General features: G+C 43.3%; 1 protein-coding gene across 43 annotated transcripts in view; it reads left to right on the top strand.

Annotated features, from left to right (window-relative positions):
- The window catches only part of Slc12a8 (solute carrier family 12, member 8), a 150,639-nt gene extending 134,526 nt beyond the window's left edge, over nt 1-16,113 (top strand). For 20 of the 43 annotated variants that reach the window (XM_087575602.1, XM_087575598.1, XM_087575592.1 and 17 more), the window contains 4 exon segments: nt 1,088-1,185; nt 4,495-4,612; nt 11,580-11,640; nt 15,684-16,113. In XM_087575602.1, coding sequence (XP_087431728.1) covers nt 1,088-1,185; nt 4,495-4,612; nt 11,580-11,640; nt 15,684-15,846 — 440 coding nt within the window. In that variant the 3' untranslated portion in view covers nt 15,847-16,113. 43 annotated transcript variants of the gene reach the window in all.
- Nucleotides 16,114-21,432: the final 5,319 nt, after the last annotated feature.

The raw sequence follows: 21,432 nt of genomic DNA, 5'->3' as shown, positions 1-21,432 counted from the left end.
ACAGGACCAGGACTTGGATGAAGAAGGTCTGAGAGAGGAACTGGTACATTCAAGGTACTTTGGCTGAAGAAGGAATTTGATACTGGAAAGTAAAGAGTTGAAGGAGCGACTAGCTATGGAAGTTCAGTGTCAAGGCACAAGCACATAGCAGAGCCCAGCCTTCTCAGTTGTTTGACTCACCGTGCTCTTGGGGAGGAGACCACATTGTTAAACAATCTATATGTATTTTCATGGTTAAATTGAGTGTGTCTGGAATCATGTAAACTGAGAAGGCAGAGCTAAATAAAACATGCAACTCTGAGAGGCTCCAGTGTCCCTGAAACCCATGGTGAAGGAGGTGGAACATGTTTGTATTAGTACTCAGATCCCTTTGCCAGCTTCTGCTCTATATCTGAAACCAGACCAAGTCAGTTTAAATCACCAGAAGCTAGATGGTGGCGAAAACTATCCTGTTGTGAGACAGAAGGCAGCCTGGCTCATCAGTTCCAGTGGCCACACCAGGACCCAAACACCAGATCTCCAGCTCCCCTCTTCTGATCCTCTCCATCTGAAAGAGAGGGAACATCCAAACTTGGGGTTCCCCCGGACAGCAGATACAGACAAATGTGCAGCAGACTGCGGAGGCTTTCACTTCTATTCTGGCCTTTCTTCCTATTCTTTTCAGGATTGTGCTGGTGTGGGGCCATAAGTCCTTCATTCTTTTTCTCTGTGAGCAAGTAACTCGAGCTAGCTCTAGGCTGATTCACAAAATCAGGGGACATGAGTGTGTAGGTATTTGCTTATAAAAATAGAGAGGGCGGGCTGGAGAGATGGCTCAGTGGTTAAGAGCACCAACTACTCTTCCTAAGGTCCTGAGTTCAAATCCCAGCAACCACATGGTGGCTCACAACCATCTGTAATGAGATCTGATGCCCTCTTCTGGTGTGTCTGAAGACAGCTACAATGTACTCATATATAATAAATAAATAAAATATTAAAAAAAATAGAGAGGGGTTGGTAGTAAGTTGCTAATGAAGGATGTGGCTAACTCTCTCTCTCTCTCTCTCTCTCTCTCTCTCTCTCTCTCTCTCTCTCTCTCTCTCTTTAGATTTCTTTCTGAAATGCAGACTTCAGGAACAGCAGGTCCAGAGGAGACCAAGTGCTTTCTATGTTTGCATGTGTAACCCCTGGGTCTCCCTGTTAGGGGTGAGTAATTTTATCTTGATCTCCGTGTCCCACAGAACTCAGGGGAAGAGGTATGCATGTGTGATTTGGGGGAAGGAAAGTATTGATTACCATCGACATGATTAAATTGCTTGCTTTATTGGAATTAAGGTGAGACTGCCATGACAAGATTTACATTTAATGAACCACCCATTTTAATCAATTATCTGCAATTTAAGTAATCATATCTGATAACCTCGGGGTTGCTGATTTCATGATAATTTGTTGATTGTAGGGAGGAGTGGGGCACTAAAATAATGTGATAGTTAATCTCAAATGTCAAGATGTCTCCTCAAATGGATTAGGAAAGAGACTTTTGGGCATATCTGTGGGGTTTATCTTGATCAACTGAGGTGGGAAGAACTGCCCACTGTGGGTGGCACCATTGCTTAGGCTGGAATCCTGGACTGGATAAAAAGGAGAAAGTGAGCTGTACAAGCATTCTTCACTCTCTGCTCTAGACTATGGGTATAATGGAACTGGCTCCCACTGTTGTGACTCCTCACCATGATGGACTATGACCATGAGCCTCTAACTGTGAAGCAGAATAAACTCTTTCTTCCTTAAGCTGCTTTTGTCAGAATAGTTTATCACAGCAACAGGAAAGAGTAACTAAGACAGTATATAGTTGCAACATCCAGAATCAGGGTTCTAGATCCTGATTGTAAAATTGACAATTGACACTAACCAGCACAATTCCAACCCTTTTTAGTCTAACAACCAAACCATTAACTTTAAAGCCATAACTTTCCCCCCTTGTCCTCTCATTCTTGTGGTCATTTCATAATGTAGCATGTATTTAGTTCACACCAAAGGCCCTCCATTCTTTTTTTAATAATTATTTATTTACTTTATGGATATGAGTACACTGTAGCTGTCTTCAGGCAAACTAAATGAAAGCATTGGATCCCATTACAGATGGTTGTGAGCCACCATGTGGGTGCTGGGAATTGAACTAAGGACCTCTGGAAGAGCAGTCAGTGCTCTTAGTCACTGAGCCACCTCTCCAGCCAGGCCCTATATTCTTTCACAGTTTCAACAATGTTTAAAGTCCAATGTCAAAGTCTTAACCCTGAACTTGTACAAAATTAAAACGAAGTATATACTTCTAATATGAAATGGCACAGAATAAGTATTCTCATTTAAAAAGGAGGGAATGGGGTCATAGGATAGAATGATCAGAACAAAACAAGGACACAACCCAGCATAGCAAATACCAAATCCTGCAAGTTTATGTTTGCCATCTTGGGGCTATGGAATCATATGGGCTCAAAAGGGCTTGGATAGTTCCACCCAGATAGCTCCTCTGCCTGTGGAAACTTTTTCTCAGGCCTGCTGTACCCTATGCCTCCTCAGCAAATATCTCGTGGTTCTGGCCATCTCCAATAAGTGGACCCTTCCTTGTAGCTTCGGCCTTTCCTCACAGTTTCACACTATGGCCTCGAAAGGCCTCCGTATAGGGGCTCCAACCTTGCAACACACTGACAGGTTCCAACTTCTCCCTGGAACTGTGGTTCAGTACCCCACCCCCACCCCCAGTCTTGCATCTTTCATGCATATGGAACCAGTACCATGTGGATGGTGCTGCCAAATTCTGCTGCCCACTTGGCATGCAGCCTGGCCTCCTTGAACCATAGTTGTATCAGCTTTTCTGTGCTAATCCCGGGAAACCAAGTCTCTAGGCAGGTGCTTTTGAGAATGGGGAACCTGCTTCAGTGGCAGTCTCTATTTTAATTTAGGCTCTCTTCTTCCAAATAAATTTGTGTTGTCATAAAATGGAGCCTGTGATAGGTATGGTCTTGTCCTGAGGAGGTATTTCCTCTTGTCCCATTACAAACCAAAAATGCTTCTCTTTAATAGTTATAGCCTCTTTTTCAGCATGTGTCTTGGGCTTGTAGCTCAACCTGTTCTTGACACACAAACTTTATTTCTACCTTTATGCTCAACTCTTTCTACTTTTTCACTGTGCACCTGAATAGCTTGAATGTTTTGTGTCTTAAAATTCCTGTACCAAACAAATTAATTTATTGTCTTTAAATTCAAACTTCACTTACATCCTTAGGGCATGGGCAAAATGAAGCCACAGTGTTGGCTAAAATGTCACATGAATGCTCTCCACACTAGTTTTGACAGAGTCCTTGTAGCCTTCAGAAATATCAGGAGCTAGGTCTCCACTGTCTGTATTTCTATTGGCATTCTTATCTTCTGAGCTCCTACCAGGATGGCCCACTACTCTTTACTTGGTGTATCCAAAGGCTTTACTATCACAAAGTTCCAAATGCTTCTACATTCTACCTATGAAACCAATTCCAAAATACTAAGATCTGTGTGGTCAGGTTCATCACAGCAACAACCCTACTTCTGGTACTAATTTTCTGTAATCGGTTTCTTGTTACTCTTAACAAAAGCAACTTAAGAGGAAAGGGGCTTATTTGGCTCATTGCTTGAGGGTAGAATCCATCATGACAGGTAATCCTTGCAGCAGGACCTTGAAGTAGGCAGTCACATTGTTTTCACAATCTGAAATCAGAAGATGAAGAATACCTGTGCTCAACTGGCTTCTTCCTTTTCATGCAGTCTAGGACTCAAGCCCAGAAATGGTGTTACCTTCCTTTACACTGGGTCTTAACACCTCAGTAAGCCTAATCAAAATAATCTTTCACAGTCATGCCCAGGGGCTACCCTAATCTAAGTAAATTCCTCACAGGCATGCCTATAGGCTTGCCTCCTGGGCAGTTCCAGATCCTTTCAAGTTAATATCCGACATGAACCACCTTAGTTTGCTTTCTATGGCTGTGATAAACACTATGACCAAATGCAATTTGGGAAAGAGGGGCTTTATTTCATCATACAAGGTATAGTCCACCTTAAAAAGAAGTCAGGGCAGAAACTCAAGGCAAGACCCTGGATGCAGTGCTTGATGTAGAGGCCATGGAGAGATACTGCTTACTAGTTTGTTCCCCATGGCTTGCCCAGCCTGCTTTCTTATACAACCCAGGATCACCAGCCCAGTGATGGGTACTACCTGCAGTGGGCTGGGCCCTTCCACACCAATCAACAATAATTTTTTTTTAAAAATGCCTAGAGGGTTCTCTAGTCACAGATGACCCTAGTACAAGTTGACAACAAACAAAGTACACTACCACAGTAAGATTGTGTTATAAGTAAACTTTAATTATTCAGATTTCACAGAGCCCAGAAGCTGATAAGAGACCACTGTCTCCTGAGGTTCTAGCCTCCTGTTTCTCTCACCACCATTAGGCCACTTACTCTTCCTATCCATGTCTGTAGGCTCTTGCATCCCTGCTCATCATGTTTGTGATCCAGTGGCTCTATACCCTAGCTAGCATGGGTGTTGCTGCCCTTGTGTACCTCTACATTGGCCAGGCCAGTCCAGGCCTTTACCTCGGTAAGTGGCTGAGTCATTGTGCTACCATTTCCATTATTTTTTCTAGCTTTCACAGAAGAACTTTGAAATATGACCTAGACACAACTTGTAAATAAAATATACTAGCAATTAATTTGAGATTTCTAAGACCTATAGAACTAAAATGGATGGCAGGAGCAAGAGCCAAGAATGATAAAATAATATGTTGAAATAAAGTATACTGATGTAGCATAATATTATATACTTCCTGTGCTATGAGTGAATGCTATCATATTATTTGAAGATAGAGTGAGTGGGTTAAGTTTAAGATGTATAATATAAACCCAGAGCCAAACACTTGATAATATAGTGATGGGTTATACCTAATAAGTCAACAGAGGTTAAAAATTTGAATAGGAAAAGAAAAGAGTTGGAGACGTGGCCCACTGTGTAAAGGGACTTGCTGTAAAGTCTGAAAATCTGAGTTTGATCCTCATGTCTTACATGGTAGAAAGGTGAAACTAACTCCTTTAAGGTCAAAGTTATCCTTTGACCTCCACACAAGTACTGTAGCAGGTGTGTGTGTGTGTGTGTGTGTGTGTGTGTGTGTGTGTGTGTCTGTGTCTGTGTCTGTGTCTGTGTCTGTGTGTGTATATACATGGAAAAATAAAAAAATAAATATAATTCTAAAAATTTAAAGCATATAAAGACAGAAAAGAGTAAAAATAAGTATAATAAGGATTATTTATTGATAATAATAAAGACATGACATGTGATGTCATGGGCATCAAAAATGCAAAGAAAGCAGGTTCCAGGCCAGCCTGAGCTACACCAAGAACAACAGTGATCTACAGAAGCCCATCTATATTGATCATCACAGTCTTAACATCCCTAATTAAATGACAACTAAATAAGAAAGTGTGGCCCAACTCTATGTTGCCTACAAGAAACTTCTTTTAATTGATGAATTTATTTTTGCAGTTCTGGAGATCAAACCCAGGGCCTGTGTACACTATGAAAATGCTTTGCCCTTGAACTACATCCACAGCTAAAGAAATCTGTTTTAGATTTAAAAAGCAGGGGCTGGGGATGTAGCTCAGTGGTAGAGCGCTTGCCTAGGAAGCACAAGGCCCTGGGTTCGGTCCCCAGCTCCGAAAAAAAGAAAAAGAAAAAGAAAAAAAAAGCAAATAGGTTACAAATAAAAAAGATTTGAAAATATATACCAGGCTACCTCCAATCAAAATATAACCACTAGAGTAGCTTCATTAATATCAAGGTAGGCTTCAGAGGAAAGCTGTTGCCAATGATCAAGTGGGTCACTTGATAAAGATGAGGGGAGAAACTCATGAAGAAAATATAATAAACCTTAACTTTCCATGCCCTTAAAAACAGAACTTTAACCAGGTATTTGTGGCACAAGCTTTTAATCTCAGGAGGCAGAGGCAGGCAGATCTCTGTGAGTTTGAGACCAGTCTGGTCTACAGAGTGAGTTCCAGGGCAGCCAGGGCTACATAGAGAAACCCTGTCTCAGAAAACCAGCCAACCAACCAAAACAAAACAGAACAAAGCAACAACAAAAACAACAAAATGAAACAACCAGAGCTTATGAGTACATGAATGCAGAATCTTATAGAATGAAGAAAAGAATAGAAAAGGTCATACCACATAGATTTCAGCATCTGCCTCCCAGTATTTGACACATGTAGAAATAAGATTAGCAAGGCCATAGAAGACTTGAGCAGTACTGTCAACTGGCTTGCCCTAATCGTTATCGAATTCACATTCTTTTCAGTATCAGGAAACACGAGGATATAACAGGATATAAATGTTTCTGTAAATTTAAAAGCATTCAGCTCAATTGAATAAAATATTTCTCTGAAGGCGGAAATAATCAGAAATAAATAACAGGAAGATACTAGGAAAATCCTCTAATATTTAGATGCTAAAGAGTGTTAAATAACTAAGAGCAGTGAGTAAGCTATAGAAACTAGCAGGTTTCAAAGATGAAAACAACTGAAACCAAATATGCAGAATATCAAAATTGTAAGGTATAGATAACATCATCAAAGAAGAGAGTTTTCAAAATATTGATCTCAGACCTCAGCTTTGAACTAAAAAATTAGAAAAAAAGAAAAGAGGAGGAGGAGAGGAAAATTAAACCCAAAGTAGCAGTGGTGGTAAGGGTGGTAATGGGACAAGGACATAATAAATATCATAATGAAAATCAAATAGATACAAAACAAGAAAGAAATGAACACCAACTATGTTAGTTACTTTACATGACCATGTTCCCCATGTTAGTCAAGTAGCCCAGAACAGCGTTCCACATGTTAACGAGGTACTTAGAAGCCCTGAGGGTTTAGCCAATAAGCTTCCCCTCCTGGACATTCTTTCCTGTAAAAGGTATTTAATCTCTGGTCCTCCCTGAGGAGGTGGTATGCACACATTTTCTTCGATGAACAACCAGTAAACAGTTTGGAGCCAAGCTCTTTCATCAAGAACCACTGAGGGGAGCATGGAGAAGCCCTTCTGACTACATAGGGGGGCTGTCTGAGCCTTCCACAGAAGGCCCCTCTGTGCTCCCAGACACCCACTGCCAAACTAAGGATAATCTCCAGTGAGCTAAGTTGAAGTTCCCATTTCCCCGACCTGGGTTCCTCATCCTCAGCTAGCAGCCCCCCAACTCTGTTCCCAACTCCACACGACCCAACTGCACCTGGATGTTTCCTTCCAGACTCTAGCAGCGACTAGAAGCCAGGAGTTTGGGAGCCCTGGTACGGCCACATCACTGGCCTGTGGACCCCTGACACTTCCTTCCCAACTCCTCTGTGTGGCTTCCCATTAGTGACTGGAAGCCAGGGCACATAATTTATATTTCCTCTCAACAATAAAACAATTCAAAAGATATATTAACAGCTGTATAAGACTCCATTGTGTAAATGTACTGTTTTCATTACTCATTCATCGGTTGCTGGACATCCAGGCTGTTTCTATTTCCTGGCTATTGTACATTCACACAGTGGAATATTAGACAGCCGTTAAAGATGAAACTATGGACTGCACAGGTAAATGAATAGAACTGGAGCCATTGTGAGGTAACCCAGACCAAGAAAGACAAACGTTACATGTTTTCTCTTATATAGAGATGTTAGCTTGGACTCTAGATTCGTGGGATTCATTTGAAGTACCCGTGGAGATTAGGAAAGTAGTAAGGGGCCATTGTGGGTGTGCTTTTAAGAAAGGTGACATAGAATAGAGTGATATAAAGGAGGAAAAGAGAATAGGGGAACAGGAAGGGTTAAATGAAACAGGAGATGGGAGGGCAGGGTGGGTGAAGGATTATGGGGAAGAATAACACTTTAAAAAATTCTAACTATTGTAAAGGCTTCATAAAATATACACATAGACATATAAAACAGTTTAAAACAGAATATGATGGGATAATATTCCAACAAGGTACCACATGCCAGCAAATAGTAACCCCAGTACCAGAATGGATTACCTCCTTTTGAACCATTGGCCAGTAAGGTCCCATAGACCCTCAAACATTATAGGTGATTTCCACTGTTCTTTGTTACCTTCTAGAATAACCTGCTAGCTTTCATGGTGCTGGAAGGTGTTCGTGTGCTACTGGAAGAAAAAAGTAACCATTACCTCCACCCAGCTGCAAACCCTATAAGCTACAGTATTAACTAATCCAGCAGGATATGCCCATTAGGGAAATAATGGTACAAATGTCATGAGAGTGAATAACCACTTTCTCGTTGATCTAAAGTCCACTCCATGAAGTGGAAGCAGCTTGTGGAACTGTAATGGGACCAAGAACCTGTGGATAGATGGTTAGGGAGAGGCCCCAGGGGAGAGCTAACACTGCTGAATAGACATAGCATTAAAACAACTCCTAATGACCTATTGCCACACCCATAGATCCTCTCAGCCCTCATTAGGGAAACTTTTTCTTGAACTAGCTGGCAGTTATCAGAGACCCAGTTAACATAAGAGACTGTAGAGTAATTACCCACAAATGGGACATACATACCCAACTCCTTACTTCAGGGCTCAGGATCTTTTCCAAGCAGAGGCAGGAAGACCTAGAACTTACAGTACGTAGACAGGACTGGCCTTGAATCCACTGAGATCCACCTGCCTCAGCCTCCCAAGTTTGGGGATTAAAGGCATACACCCCCATACCCAGCCTGGGAGCCAGTTATTTTAATCTTGTGACCTCTAGTAGGTTGACCACACTCCAAGGTCATCCCTACTCCCAAGAGCAGTGGGCAACACAGTCGGACTCAACAGGTTTGAGGAAGAATAAAACTGGAAGTGTGAGTAGATCTGGAAGGACTTGAGAGACGTGAATATGATCAAAATTCATTGCCTAAATATTTAATAAAAATACTATTTTTAAAAGACCCATTGAAGAGGGACCAGAACGATGGCTGGGTAGTGAAAAGCACCTTCTATGCTTGCAGAGGGCCCGAGCTCATCTTCCAGCGCACGGGGCGGTTCACAACCTCCTGCAGTTCCAGGCTGAGGGATTCAGTGTCCTCATCTGTCCTGAGCTCATGTGAGGGCACCCACATACATTGTTAAAAATAAAAATGAAATATTTTTAAAAGATGTGTTGGAGAACTAGAGTGCTTGCATAGTCTGCCTAAGGTTCTGTCCTGGGTTCAGTTCCTAGCAACACAAACATACACACACACACACACACACACACACACACACACACACACACACACACACACCTTTAACCCCCAAATTTGGGAAGCAGAGAGAGGCAGGCAGATCTCTGGATTCAGGGCCAGTCCTATCTATGTTTCTGGGACCTTTTTCAGAAAACTGTATGATGCTCCAATTTAAAATAAAGCAATTAATATCACCAGGTGTGGTGGTACATAGCTTCAATCCCAACACCCAGGAGACAGACACAAGTAGATTGCTGTGAGGTCAGGGCTAGCCTAGTCTACATAGTGAGTTCCAGGCCAGCTAGAGCTACATAGTTAGACCCTATCTCGAAAGGAAAAAAGGTAATTACTATCAAGTTCTAACTGAAAAGTTCTTCAGATTTACAGTATATGTATTTATACAGAAATGAATTTTAGATATATCTAAAGGAAAAGAATGTACTAAGAATAATGTCTTAGAAACCAGTAATGCTAGGAAGAGGGCCTATATAATTTAATTTTACTGATAGAATATATTTTAATTAACATAATGATTATATCACTGATTGCTTCACCTTAGGAAATTTAAATATTTTCCCAGAAATCCAATCACAGTAAAGTATGAATTAAATTTCAGGCCAGTTAATTTAGATAATTAGATAATTAATAATTTAGATAATTTAGAATTTAAGAGATCTCATTAGTAAGATCAGTTAATTGTTCTTATTTTGCAGCTTCTTATAGAGCATATATTGATTATCTGAATATATTAGGAGTCTCTTCTCTGAGATTACATACACTAAGGTAGACCGGTATTGTTTATTCTGTTTTACTGCAGGAGCTCTGCAGGATACCAAGATAAGATTTTAACAGAAGCATCTTAAAATACTGCTGATGTTTTGATCATACATTAAACAGGATCTGACAAGTCAATTTCAACTATATCCGTTTATGCAATTGAGGGATGCTTTTTTTTTTTTTCTGGTTCTTTGAGACAGGGTTTCTCTGTGTAGCCTTAGTTGTCCTGAAACTCAGTCTGTAGGCTTGAACTCACAAAGATCCACCTCCCTCTGCCTCCTGAGTGCTAGCCTTAAAGGTGTGTACCCCCATGCCTGGCTGAGAAATGTATTTTCTAAAAATAAGTTTGATTAATTTTTCCAAAGTTATACATAATTTGAGCTAAGTGTTTGGAATGCAGAGAAAGGAAGGCCATTAAATTCAAGGCTAGCATGGGCTAGAGTGAAAACCTGTCTCGGTGGGTGGATTATATATACCTTACCATGCCAAGATTGTGGTGGTTTGAATGAAGGGTCCCTCCCTCACAGTCTTGGGCATTTGAATACTCCATCCCAGTTGATGGTTCTGTTTGGGTTAGGGTTAGGAGGTGTAGCCTTGCTGGGAGAAGTATGTCACTAGGCATGGGCTTTGAGGTTTCTGAGGCCATGCAAGATTTTAAAGCCATATGCTGGTCCCAGTTCGATTTCTCAGCTTCCTGACTGTGTTTAAGGTGTGAGCTCTCAGCTTGCTGCTCCAGATGCCCTGCCTGCCTGCTGCCATGTTTCCATGCAGTGATACATACATACATACATACATACATACATACATACATACACACACATATTATATATACATATATACAATCATATAAACACATATATAAATATATGTAATATATACAATATAACATATAATACAACATAGCTATATATAATAACCATAAATATATAATATCATATAATTATTATACCATATATAATTATTATTACATAAATATATCTATTTCACTATTTATGTATATTTAAGGTTGAACTTTACTCAGGTCACTGTGCCATACACAAAGGTTATTTGGGCAGTAACAGAAACAAACAGAACCCCTCACTTCAGACATTTTTGTACGCCGTACTAAACCCTGTGAGGTTGTAGGGATGAAAATCCCTGTTCCCTGTTTTCAGAGTATATGGTCTTAGTGGAGGGATTTCACAGCATGCATTTAACACACACAGATGTGAATGGGGGAATGAGTGCCTTGAAACGTGTTTTCATTCCTAAGACAAAAGTCAGCCAGTCCTCTTCTCTTGTCCTGACAGTAGGCTCCATGCAGTCTTCGCCTAAGATGTTTGTAGTTTAGATAAGAGTATTTGGAAACTGTCTGTGAGCACAGGTCAGGCTGTAAGACAGGGAATGTTGTTTGGTTTGAGTGGAAAAGTGTGCTCATTCTGTGTATGTACATGCATATGAAAGCTGTGTGTGTTTAGGGGTGTGCAAGCCCCCGGTGAAGCTGGGGGTTCAAGATGTCTAATTTTGTGAAATCCTCAAAACTCATGCCCGTCCCTTCTCCGCAGGATCAGCATCAAACTTCAGCTTTTTCCAATGGATGAAGTCCTTCTTAGTCCCCTCCTGCAGGTCTGTGCCCACTGGGGCTGGTACAAGGAGGGATGAGTGCCCCAGAGGCTTGGGAGGACCGTGGTCTCACTCCTGGCTGTACTTGGGCCTGTGGTATGGGACCTGACAATGGAGAGGATCCATGAGGTTGGCGCTTTCTCCTCACTGGTCCCCTCCCTCGGTACCCAGCACCTGCTCCACACTGCTTCACCACACTCAGGACCCAGCACTTGTCCGTCACTGTCGTCCACACTCAGTACCCTGCACGTGGCCGTCTCCTTCTACCACACCTCTTTCCCAGCTTCAGCTCATCAGAGACTCCTACAGGCTCATATCCCCTTCCCTTCATGTCCTCTGTCCTCATGAGCCACGCCTTCATCTAGAATCTGACTACTAACAGGTCACCGGAGTGAGTTTACAGTCAAAAGAACACATTCCCACCAGTACTTAATCACACCCAAGATCAAAGCTCAAGGGACTGTGAAGCTGGATCTCCTGCTTCTCATCTCAGGCCAGAGATAGTTGGTGTCACCGTACTGCAGACGGACACTTTAGTCAAGTATGACCATAAATGAAAGGCCACGAGGCGCTGTTATGACTGCACACGCACGCATGCATGCACGCACACACACACACACACACACATATGCAGAGAGAGAGAGAGAGAGAGAGAGAGAGAGAGAGAGAGAGAGAGAGAAGGCAACGCTCCCGTGACCTCTTCCCTGTGACTCCTTCCCACTCTAATAGGAAGCCAGAACGTTCTCATCCTTTAAGACCTCAGGGTTCTGGAAACTTCCTTCTCCCGTCGCTTTTCAGTAGCAGCAGAAGCCAAAGCTGAGCTCCGGGGTTCATTTGGTTGCATTGTGATGGTTTGATTTTGAAACTCTAGATGTCCAGTTTATGCTCGCCAATGCCGGCACCTCCCACACCTGGATGTTGCTAATGAAGCTCAGGAAGGTGCGCTCCCTTGCATGCTTTGGTTTTTAAATTGCGTGAGTTGGAGAGGGAAGTGTATGCACATGAGCGTAGGTGCCCTAGGAGGCCGGAGTTGTGAGAGTTCTCTGCAGCTGGAGTTACGGCTGCCCAACTTGGGTGCTGGGAAGAGAACTCCAGTCCTCTACAATCTCTCACCCACCGAGCCATCATCTCTCCAGGCCATACCCTAGAGCATCCTTTTTGAGATAGCTCTTTGCCAATAGTGGAAATCTGTTCAAGTTGACACAAGAAGTGAGAGTTTGGTGCTTGGGATGACGAAGAAAAGGGTGTAGGGGCATGGAACCGAAGGGAGGAGGTGAAAGAGTTGGAGGAATGGCCTGGAAATGTTTTCACCTGCATTACATGTCCTTGGAGCTGTGGTAGATGAGGGGTAGCCTCTGCCTCCCACCTTGTCTGAAGCATGAGGCTGGGTGGCTCAAGTCACAGCATATGGACATAGATTTCTTTCCTCTACAACCTAGTACTGACAGAACGTAGATAAAGTTCTAGGTTTGGCATAGAAGCTGCCTACAAAACTTTGAGTTTCAAATGTGTGGGTGGGGATATTCAGCATAATTTGATTTACGAGAATATATTTAGTCATTTCTGGCTTGAAAGCCTAAGAAATGGCCACAGAGTTCACCATGGTTCCTTTAGCTGTACTCTGAATTACTGGAATGTCATCTCCAAGGTCACTGCAGGCCACTGTATTAGGAGGGTGCTCCTAGGAAAAGGCAGCCCTTCGGTTGGACAGAAGTTAGTCCAACCACACAACTCCTTGCTCAGTGCGTGGCTCTGGACTAGTGAAGTGGACTGTGGAGCCTTGGCCAAGTCAGCATCAAAGTTGTTGGCCACGCCACGACTCCTGGGTATGTTTTGTGATGATTTAGATGAGGGAAGGGCCAAGAAGTGGCTTAAAAATAGAAACTGGTAGCCCGTGCTTTCTGCTCTGTAATTTTGACTTTTTCAAGAATGTCCTCCAAACCGAAGGCGAGTCGCAGTTAAGTGTGTTTGGGTGAAGGATTTGGCTATGCTCTGTTCTCTATTATGTCCGTACATCACGGTTACTCTGTGAGGTTAACCTGGAGCCCTAGCAACCGTCCAGACGAGGGTTCTGCAGCAATTCTAGGAAGCTGAGTTCCCTAAATCCGGAAGGATGTGTGGGTTTTCCTGTTTTGTTTTGCTGTTTTTGTTTGTTTGTTATGTTGTGTTTTGTGTGGGTTGTTTGTTTGTTTTGGCCACCTCTGTTTGGCAGGTCCTACCCTTCTAGAGGCAAATTCAGTTTTCAGGAACTTTGAACCCAACTAATTTAGATTCATGCGACCTGACACTTGGCAGGGTCCGCTGAAGCTGCTGCTGCTTCAGTTCTACAGACGTGCGGCCTCAGGCCTCTCTGTTTGCATCATTCTTTAGATCTTGTTTAACATTCCTGATTTTGAGTGCTTGAACACCATTCTGAGTGAAGTAGCTGATTCTTTTGGGGGGAAGATGTTCAGCTAGAATCTGTACCTCTGTGGGAACTCAAGGACTAACAAGCTGTGGACCCGCCATGGAGGGGCGAGACAACAGAGGCCTGTGGAGACAGAGGCATCCTGAGGCCACGAACTGAAGAGGGACATAGCTAAGAGCAGCTCTGCCTTCTGCAGCTGCTAACACCTTCCTCTGGCACAGTGTGGAACACGGTCTTCACTCGTGTGTCCAGCAGGATGTACGTGTAGAGATTGTACCAGTAGACTCCAAATCTGGGCTTCTCTTGGTCTTTACTACTTTGGAACCCAAAGCATGAGCACTTTACCTCTTAGCTGCTTGCTGAGTAACCTTGGTACCCTAGAAACAACTGTTCACTCAACTAACTTCCTTCCTTCCTTCCTTCCTTCCTTCCTTCCTTCCTTCTTTCTTTCCTTCCTTTTTTCCTTCCTTTCTTCCATAGGATATCTTTTATTTGAGAATTTCATAATTATCACTAAGCGATGCGTCTCAATCATGTGTACCATGTCCCCGGCATCTGCAACACACCCCCTTTCTGTTTCATGTCTTCTTTTTGTGCAATAACACTGAGTCCAATTACTGCTTCCTGTCTGAATCTTAATTGCTCCCGTTGATCAGGAGAGATGATCTCATGAGCTAGGAGCAGTGGCCATTCTGTGTCCAAAGGACAGCATTTCACAGCCCTCCCTGTTCTCTGCTCCTTCTTTCTGCTCCTCTTCTTTCTGTTCCTCCGGCCTTGGTGACAGGGATGGATGTGGATGTGTCGTTTGGGACTGAATGCTCAGTAGATGCTTAATCTCAGCATTTTGACCAGTTTTGTCTCTGTATTAACTGCTGCCCACTACAGAGAGAAGCTTCTCTAGCTAAGGTTGAGGGCAGCACTAATCCGTGTGTGCAAGCAATAACTGTTAAGAAGGCAGTTTGACCACATGTCTTTTAGCAGAACAACAGTAGTGAGTTCCTTGCTGGGCTTGTAACCTCCTAAGCCTTCACTTTTTATCAGGTTTATGGTACCAAGTCTTAATTCTTTTCTGTGGAGCGGGCCTGAAATCCAATCCAAAAGCATTTGGTTGCCCCCATAACCTTCGTGCCACTATTGCAACCACAGGCACGTTTTGCCTGGAAGGGTGGTTTTGTAGGGTGCAGGGTTGGTTCTGGGGATACCACTGATATCCGTTCTCCCTGCAGCAGCCTGTGTAACACCTCAACTTTCTTTCTAATGAACCCAAGCAGTTTCTCTTTCCACTCCTCTCCGGTCTGTAGCTTTGTCTCTCCATTCTCTCATTCGACAAGAGAACAAAGAAAAGTTACAGGGCTCTCACAGAACTGTCTTTAGTGTGGTCATCCCTTATTAGAAGGTTTTATAGTGTTCCACTTACAAATGGTAAACATTGCCCTCTTGACTTCACTTGATACTGTATCTCCTACTTCAAGTTCACAGACTGTTGTAGTTCCCAATGTGTTTTAAATAGTTAAAGGCATCGTAAGTGTTAGTACAGCTGCCGTTTGCACAGCATCTCATTCTGGGGCGGACTGGCTTCCACAATTCACCTCCACCTCTTTTTCCCTTCTCTCCATCCTATGTCTGTCTCTCCCTGAAGGAGCCTGAGATCCACCCGGGAGCAAATCATCTTGGCACCGTCCCCAGCCAAGGTTGACATGGCAATGACTCAGCTTACCCAGGACAATGCAGACTTCGCCACCCGAGATCGTTACCACCGCTCTTCCTTCCTGAGTCGGGAACAGCTGATGCCTCCCTACTAGACCCTCGCTGGAGCCCTCCTTTCTAGAAGCTGCTGTGGAGCTGAGGGACCCAAACCTCAGAACCTTTGGAAGTTGCTTCTACCAATAAGAAATCCCAAGACTGGTCTTCCCACCACAGCCTTGGACACCGGAAATCACATTCCAGACACTAGGCATGGCCATGGCTTCCACGTGCTTGAGGAGCCCACAGGCCACCAGGATAATGTAAAAAAACAAAATGAGAGTTCTTATTCTAAGAGCCATAATAAATACTTCTTTTTAATTTTATTGTTTTATTTTATTATTATTTTTAATATATATATTGTAGCCATTTTCAGACACACCAGATGAGGGCATGGGATCCCATTACAGATGGTTGTGAGCCACTGTATGGTTGCTGGGAATTGAACTCAGGACCTCTGGAAGACTAGTCAGTGCTCTTAACTGCTGAGCCATCTCTCCAGCCCCCTCTCCTGTTTTACTTATTTTTTAGTGTATACTACACTCCCATGGTTCCAAGACACAAAATATAATCATACACCAGTGAAAACCTCCTTCTCCTCCTTGGTTCTCGCCTGCTTGGTGCCCATCCCCCATCAGAAGGGCAACTACTTCTCACACCTACAGCAGCCACCTCTTTCCACACAGGAAAGGTTCTTATCCTAGCATTTTCATCTGCAAGTGCAGCTCTGTAGACACATGTCCTGCATCCTGCTTTTCTCCCCTAATCTGCCGTGGAAGCATTTCCATGAAGATGCTTATTTACACAGTTTCCTCGTTATGTCTCGATGTCTGAATGTGCCTTCATTTATATGCTCAGCCTCACGATGACGGCATTTTGATTCATCCTGATATTTTGCTATTACAGCCACTTCTGCGATGAGTCATTATGTTTGTGTGCACAGTCGTGAAGGATACCTGCAGATAAATTCGCAGAAGGAGAATTGCAAGGATGAGTGGGGGTGTGCATTTGTAAGAAATGTCTTTTAGTTTAAAAAGTCAAATACTACGACAAGGCATGATAGTCACCCGGACTTGTGAGATGGAGACAGAAGAATTAAAAGAGAATCAAAAGTTTGAAGCCAAGCTGGATTGTACAGTAAGACCCTAAATCACGGGGTAGGGAGAGAAGTCACTATGAATTGCCTAACGGTATATCAAAAATATGAGTAGTCCAACTCCAACACCTTCACAGCTGTTTTGTGCTATGAATGGCACCAGACGACGACAGGACTGTTGGTTCTTCTGTGAGCTAGACCTAGCACTTAACACAAGCATCCTGCATTGTAGGCCAGGCACCTCACCCAGCCCCTCACCCAGGCTCCAGCTCCACAGCTGGGTGTAGAGGGGTGGACTGCTGGCTCACCTCAGACACTTTCATCCGTTCTCCTGAGATGCTGTGCTAACCTTTTCTGTCGCACATGTTCAAAGTGACACATCCGGGATTTGGAAGAGTCATGGGCTCTACATCTTTAACAGGGCCATACACAATTCAGAGCTGGGTGTACTGTGGACACATTTTGTAGAGCACCTGTGTGTTGGATAAAGGGTTTAGAGTAGGTGAGGTCTGAGAAGGGCGTGAGGGGTCGGCTAGGTCTTATAACCTTCTTTTCTAGAAAGCAAGCTCTCATTCAGGATGGCTGGAAATGACCCAGCTTTGCTTAAGGAATAAGTGTCTGAGCACTTTCAGGCATATTTAAAGAATGCAGACTTTGGGTTGGAAGCAACACCACAAAAGGGGCCAGCAAGATGGCCTAGTGGGGGCACAAGCTGCCATGCCTGACCACTTGAGTTCTATCTCCAGAATCCACAAGGTAGAAGTGCTGTACTTTTTCAACACACACACACACACACACACACACACACACACACAATTTTGTGAATTTTTTTTAAAGGACACAGTTTGGAGAGATAGCTCAGTGGTCAGGAACACTTCTTTCTCTTCCAGAATCCCCAGGCTCAATTCTCAGTACCTATGTGTTATCCCACAACCGTCCTTAACTCCATTTCTAGAGGATCAGAGACCCTCTACTGGCCTCTGCAGGCACCAGAGAATGTAGTATATAGCCATACTACAGGCAAAATATCAACACACATAAAACAAAACAAAATAAGATAAAATAAAATAAATAATAAGACAGACTGAGCTGGACATGGTTTAATAGCATTGCTTACGAAGTTGAGGCAGGAGAATGGTGAAATAAAGCCAACCATTCATGAAAGGCTCAGGATGGCAATCCCTGAGGACCTGTTTTGCTTTGTTGGCAGGGTTTCAATGTGGTTCAGGCTAGCCTTGAACTCACTATATAGCCCAGGCTAGCCTTAAACTTACATTCGTCTGGCCTCAGCCTCCAGATCCAAAGTTCCTTTTAAAGAAGAACCTACATTCATGAAGTTTCCTATGGCTGCTGTAATTAATCACACAGACCAGGTGCCTCTAAAAAAAACCAGAAATATGTTTTTTTTCATAGCCCTGGAGTACAAGAGTCTCAAATGAGTCTTACTGGGTCAAAAATGAAGGTCAAGCATCAAAATTTAATCCAAGAGTCCAGAAGCATTGAAGGAGTTTGTTTTGTGACATCTCTAGCTTTGGTGGCTGGCAGCCACCTGGATTTGGGACCACATCTCTGCATTTTAAAGCCAGCACCACATGCCACACTACCGTGGCATTGCCTTCTGGGGACATGTGAAGTCCATCTCCTCCTCTGTTTTCTAAGGAGGCATGTCATTATACGGAGGCTTCTCACCCTTTTGCCCAGCACAGAAGACTTTGACTGTATCTGCTTTTGCTGTTTTGAATTCTGCACACCAGACTAAAAGAGCAACCTCTTGAAAGAAGAAGGGTAGTGAGCTGGGATGGCTACAGAGCTTGAATAAGATGATACCAAGGGCAAAAATTAATACCCAGAAGATTTGAGAAGAGCATCGTCCAATATGATTCATCCCACAGAGAAGAATAAGAGAGGACCAGGTCGTGACAAAAATCAGAAACTGACAGGGATTCCAAAATGAGCAGCTCTGTGTTGTGGGGCAGATGCTAAGCAGGTGGATGTTTACAAGTTATCACTCCAGTAAGGAGAGGCAGAAATGAGAGAGAGCAAGAGGACCAAGTCAAGGAGAAGGATTTATAGTCACACAGGAACACATGCCTCCCTCCTCTTGAAGAGACTACAGAACACCATTCTCAAGACCCTGTTCCAGAAGGGGAAGGAGTCAGATGTTATCTCCTGGTTCCTGGTTCCCCAAACTGAAGGGAAAGCCTAGGAGAACATTAGCCACCTCTGCTCCATTTGTAATGTGCACACATGGGAGTGCCTAGTAGTTCTGCATGGAGACAGCTTAACTGGGGTTCACCTGGAAGGGGTCATCAGCTGAGATGGAACATGTAACCTGACCACGCACGGGTGACACATGGAACCTCAGGTGGCACATTATCCAGTGTCATATGAAACCCATACACTACAGGTCACTACGATGAGTAAACATGCTTGTCAGTGGCTCATCCAGACACGGTTTATGCATGTATTAGTCAGGGATCTCTGGAGGAACAGCACTGATGACATACATATCTCTTAACCACAGACTAGATGCCTTTAAAACAGCAGAAATGCATTTTTTTATGGTTCTGGAATACAGAAATATAGGAATGATATTTCACTAGTACCTTACAGGCTGTGGTCCAGCTAGTCCAACATTGACTGTCTCCTGATAAAAGGGCCAAGAATCTGGTAGCTGTTCCATCCACGAGGCTGGACATCTCAACTGCTTTTCTGTTTCCATTGGAGTCCCAAAGAAGTAGGTTCTAATATCAGTGGAGGAACGCCTCAGCAGCAGGGTAGATGAACTTGCCAATGAAAGTGAGGGCAAGCAGGCGAAAGGCAAAAGCTTCCCTCTTCCACATTGTTTCATGTAGGCTGCCACCAGAAGTTGTAGTCTAGATTTAGAGTGGATCATCTTGCCTCAAATGATCCAGTTCCCACCCCCCACCCCCAAAAACGTTCCCAACTGCTGGAGATTTCCTTGATTCCAGATGTGGTCAAGTTGACAACAAAGGTTAAGCGTCATGTGATCCTCAAAGATGTTCTTAAATATCAGCCCAATGTATAAATGTGGCGCCATAAGTCAGAGATATTCCCTCCACAGCATATTAGACAATGTCTATATGAACATAATTATACCTGACCTTTTGGGAACATGAATGAGGCCCTTCCCTCAAGCCATTCACAGACTGATCCATCTGCCTACCTACCCTACTATTCATTGATCACTCCTCAGTCAACCCATCTATCTATCTAGCCATCGATCTTTCTATCTATTCAAGACTAGAGAAACTCTGCTCGGCCCTTCATACACTGGTGTGTGTCTCCCACCCACCTCACCTGATCCAGGTAACTCACCAACTGAAGAACTCTCAGGTGAAGATTCAATCACAGGCCACTCAAAAGAACTCCTCAGCCACCATCCTTGGCCTTTCTCTCTCTCTCTCTCTCTCTCTCTCTCTCTCTCTCTCTCTCTCTCTCTCTCTCTCTGTGTGTGTGTGTGTGTGTGTGTGTGTGTGTGTGCAGCCCAATACTAGAGCATTCTTTATTTTTTAAATGTTTTTACATTATTTTATGTATATGAGTGTTTTACTTGCGAGTATGTCTGTGCACCATGTACATGCTTGGAGCCTAGAATAGGGCTTCTGATCTAATGAGATTACGGTTACAGATGATTGTGAGCTGCCATGTGGGTGCTGGGAATTGAACCCAGGTTGTCTGGAAGAACAGTCAGTAATCTTATCCTCTGAGCCATTCTTCCAACTTCACCTCCCAAGAGCAATGTTGAACTTAAGGAAACCAGAACAGGGGTCACTTTCCCAGGTATCTCTGAAAATCATGCTAATTTGTCCTCTAATTTACATAACCAGATGCAAAATGCATAAATAATTTTAGTTGGTATGGAGTCTGAGGTTCAGGATTCAATCAATCTCTTCAGGTTTCTGACTCACTGTTTAAAGATGGGGCACAACCAAACAGTGTTGGTGCTCACCTTTAATTGAAGCACTCAGAGGCAGAGGCAGAGGCAGAGGCAGGAGGATCTCTGAGTTCAAGGCCAGCCTGGTCTACAAAGCTAGTCCCGGGACAGCCAGAGGTACCCAGAGGAACTCAACCTCCCACAACCACCATAAAAAGATGGGACAAAAAGTGCCAGTTTATGTATCAAATATTATTATTTATTTGTATGTGAGTGTCTGCATGTCCTCAAGGAGGACAGAGATATCAACGTATCAACTAAAGTTAGGGTAACAATGAGGTGCATGATATGGGTGCTGGGACTTGAACTCAGGTCCCCCACAAGAGTGGTATGACTCTCTTATCTACTGAGCCATTTCTCCAGCCTCAGTTTATAAATAAATTCTCTGAAACTTCTGTTGACAACAGAGGTGGATAAATGCCACTGATATCAGTAGTTTGAGTTGAGGTCTCTGTGTCTAATGTTTTTTTCCTCTCTCATCTAAGAAGTCATAACCCCAGTGTTTCTTCAATAAGGAGCTAGAACCAAGGCCTATCCTGCCTCGTCAGCAGTATCCTGTGAAAAAGAGAGGGAGGTGACAACTTCACATCC

Source organism: Rattus norvegicus, chromosome 11 (genome assembly GCF_021556685.1).
Source record: "Rattus norvegicus strain SHRSP/BbbUtx chromosome 11, alternate assembly SHRSP_T2T, whole genome shotgun sequence".
Lineage (NCBI taxonomy): Eukaryota > Metazoa > Chordata > Mammalia > Rodentia > Muridae > Rattus > Rattus norvegicus.
This window is presented reverse-complemented; position numbering and strand designations above follow the sequence as displayed.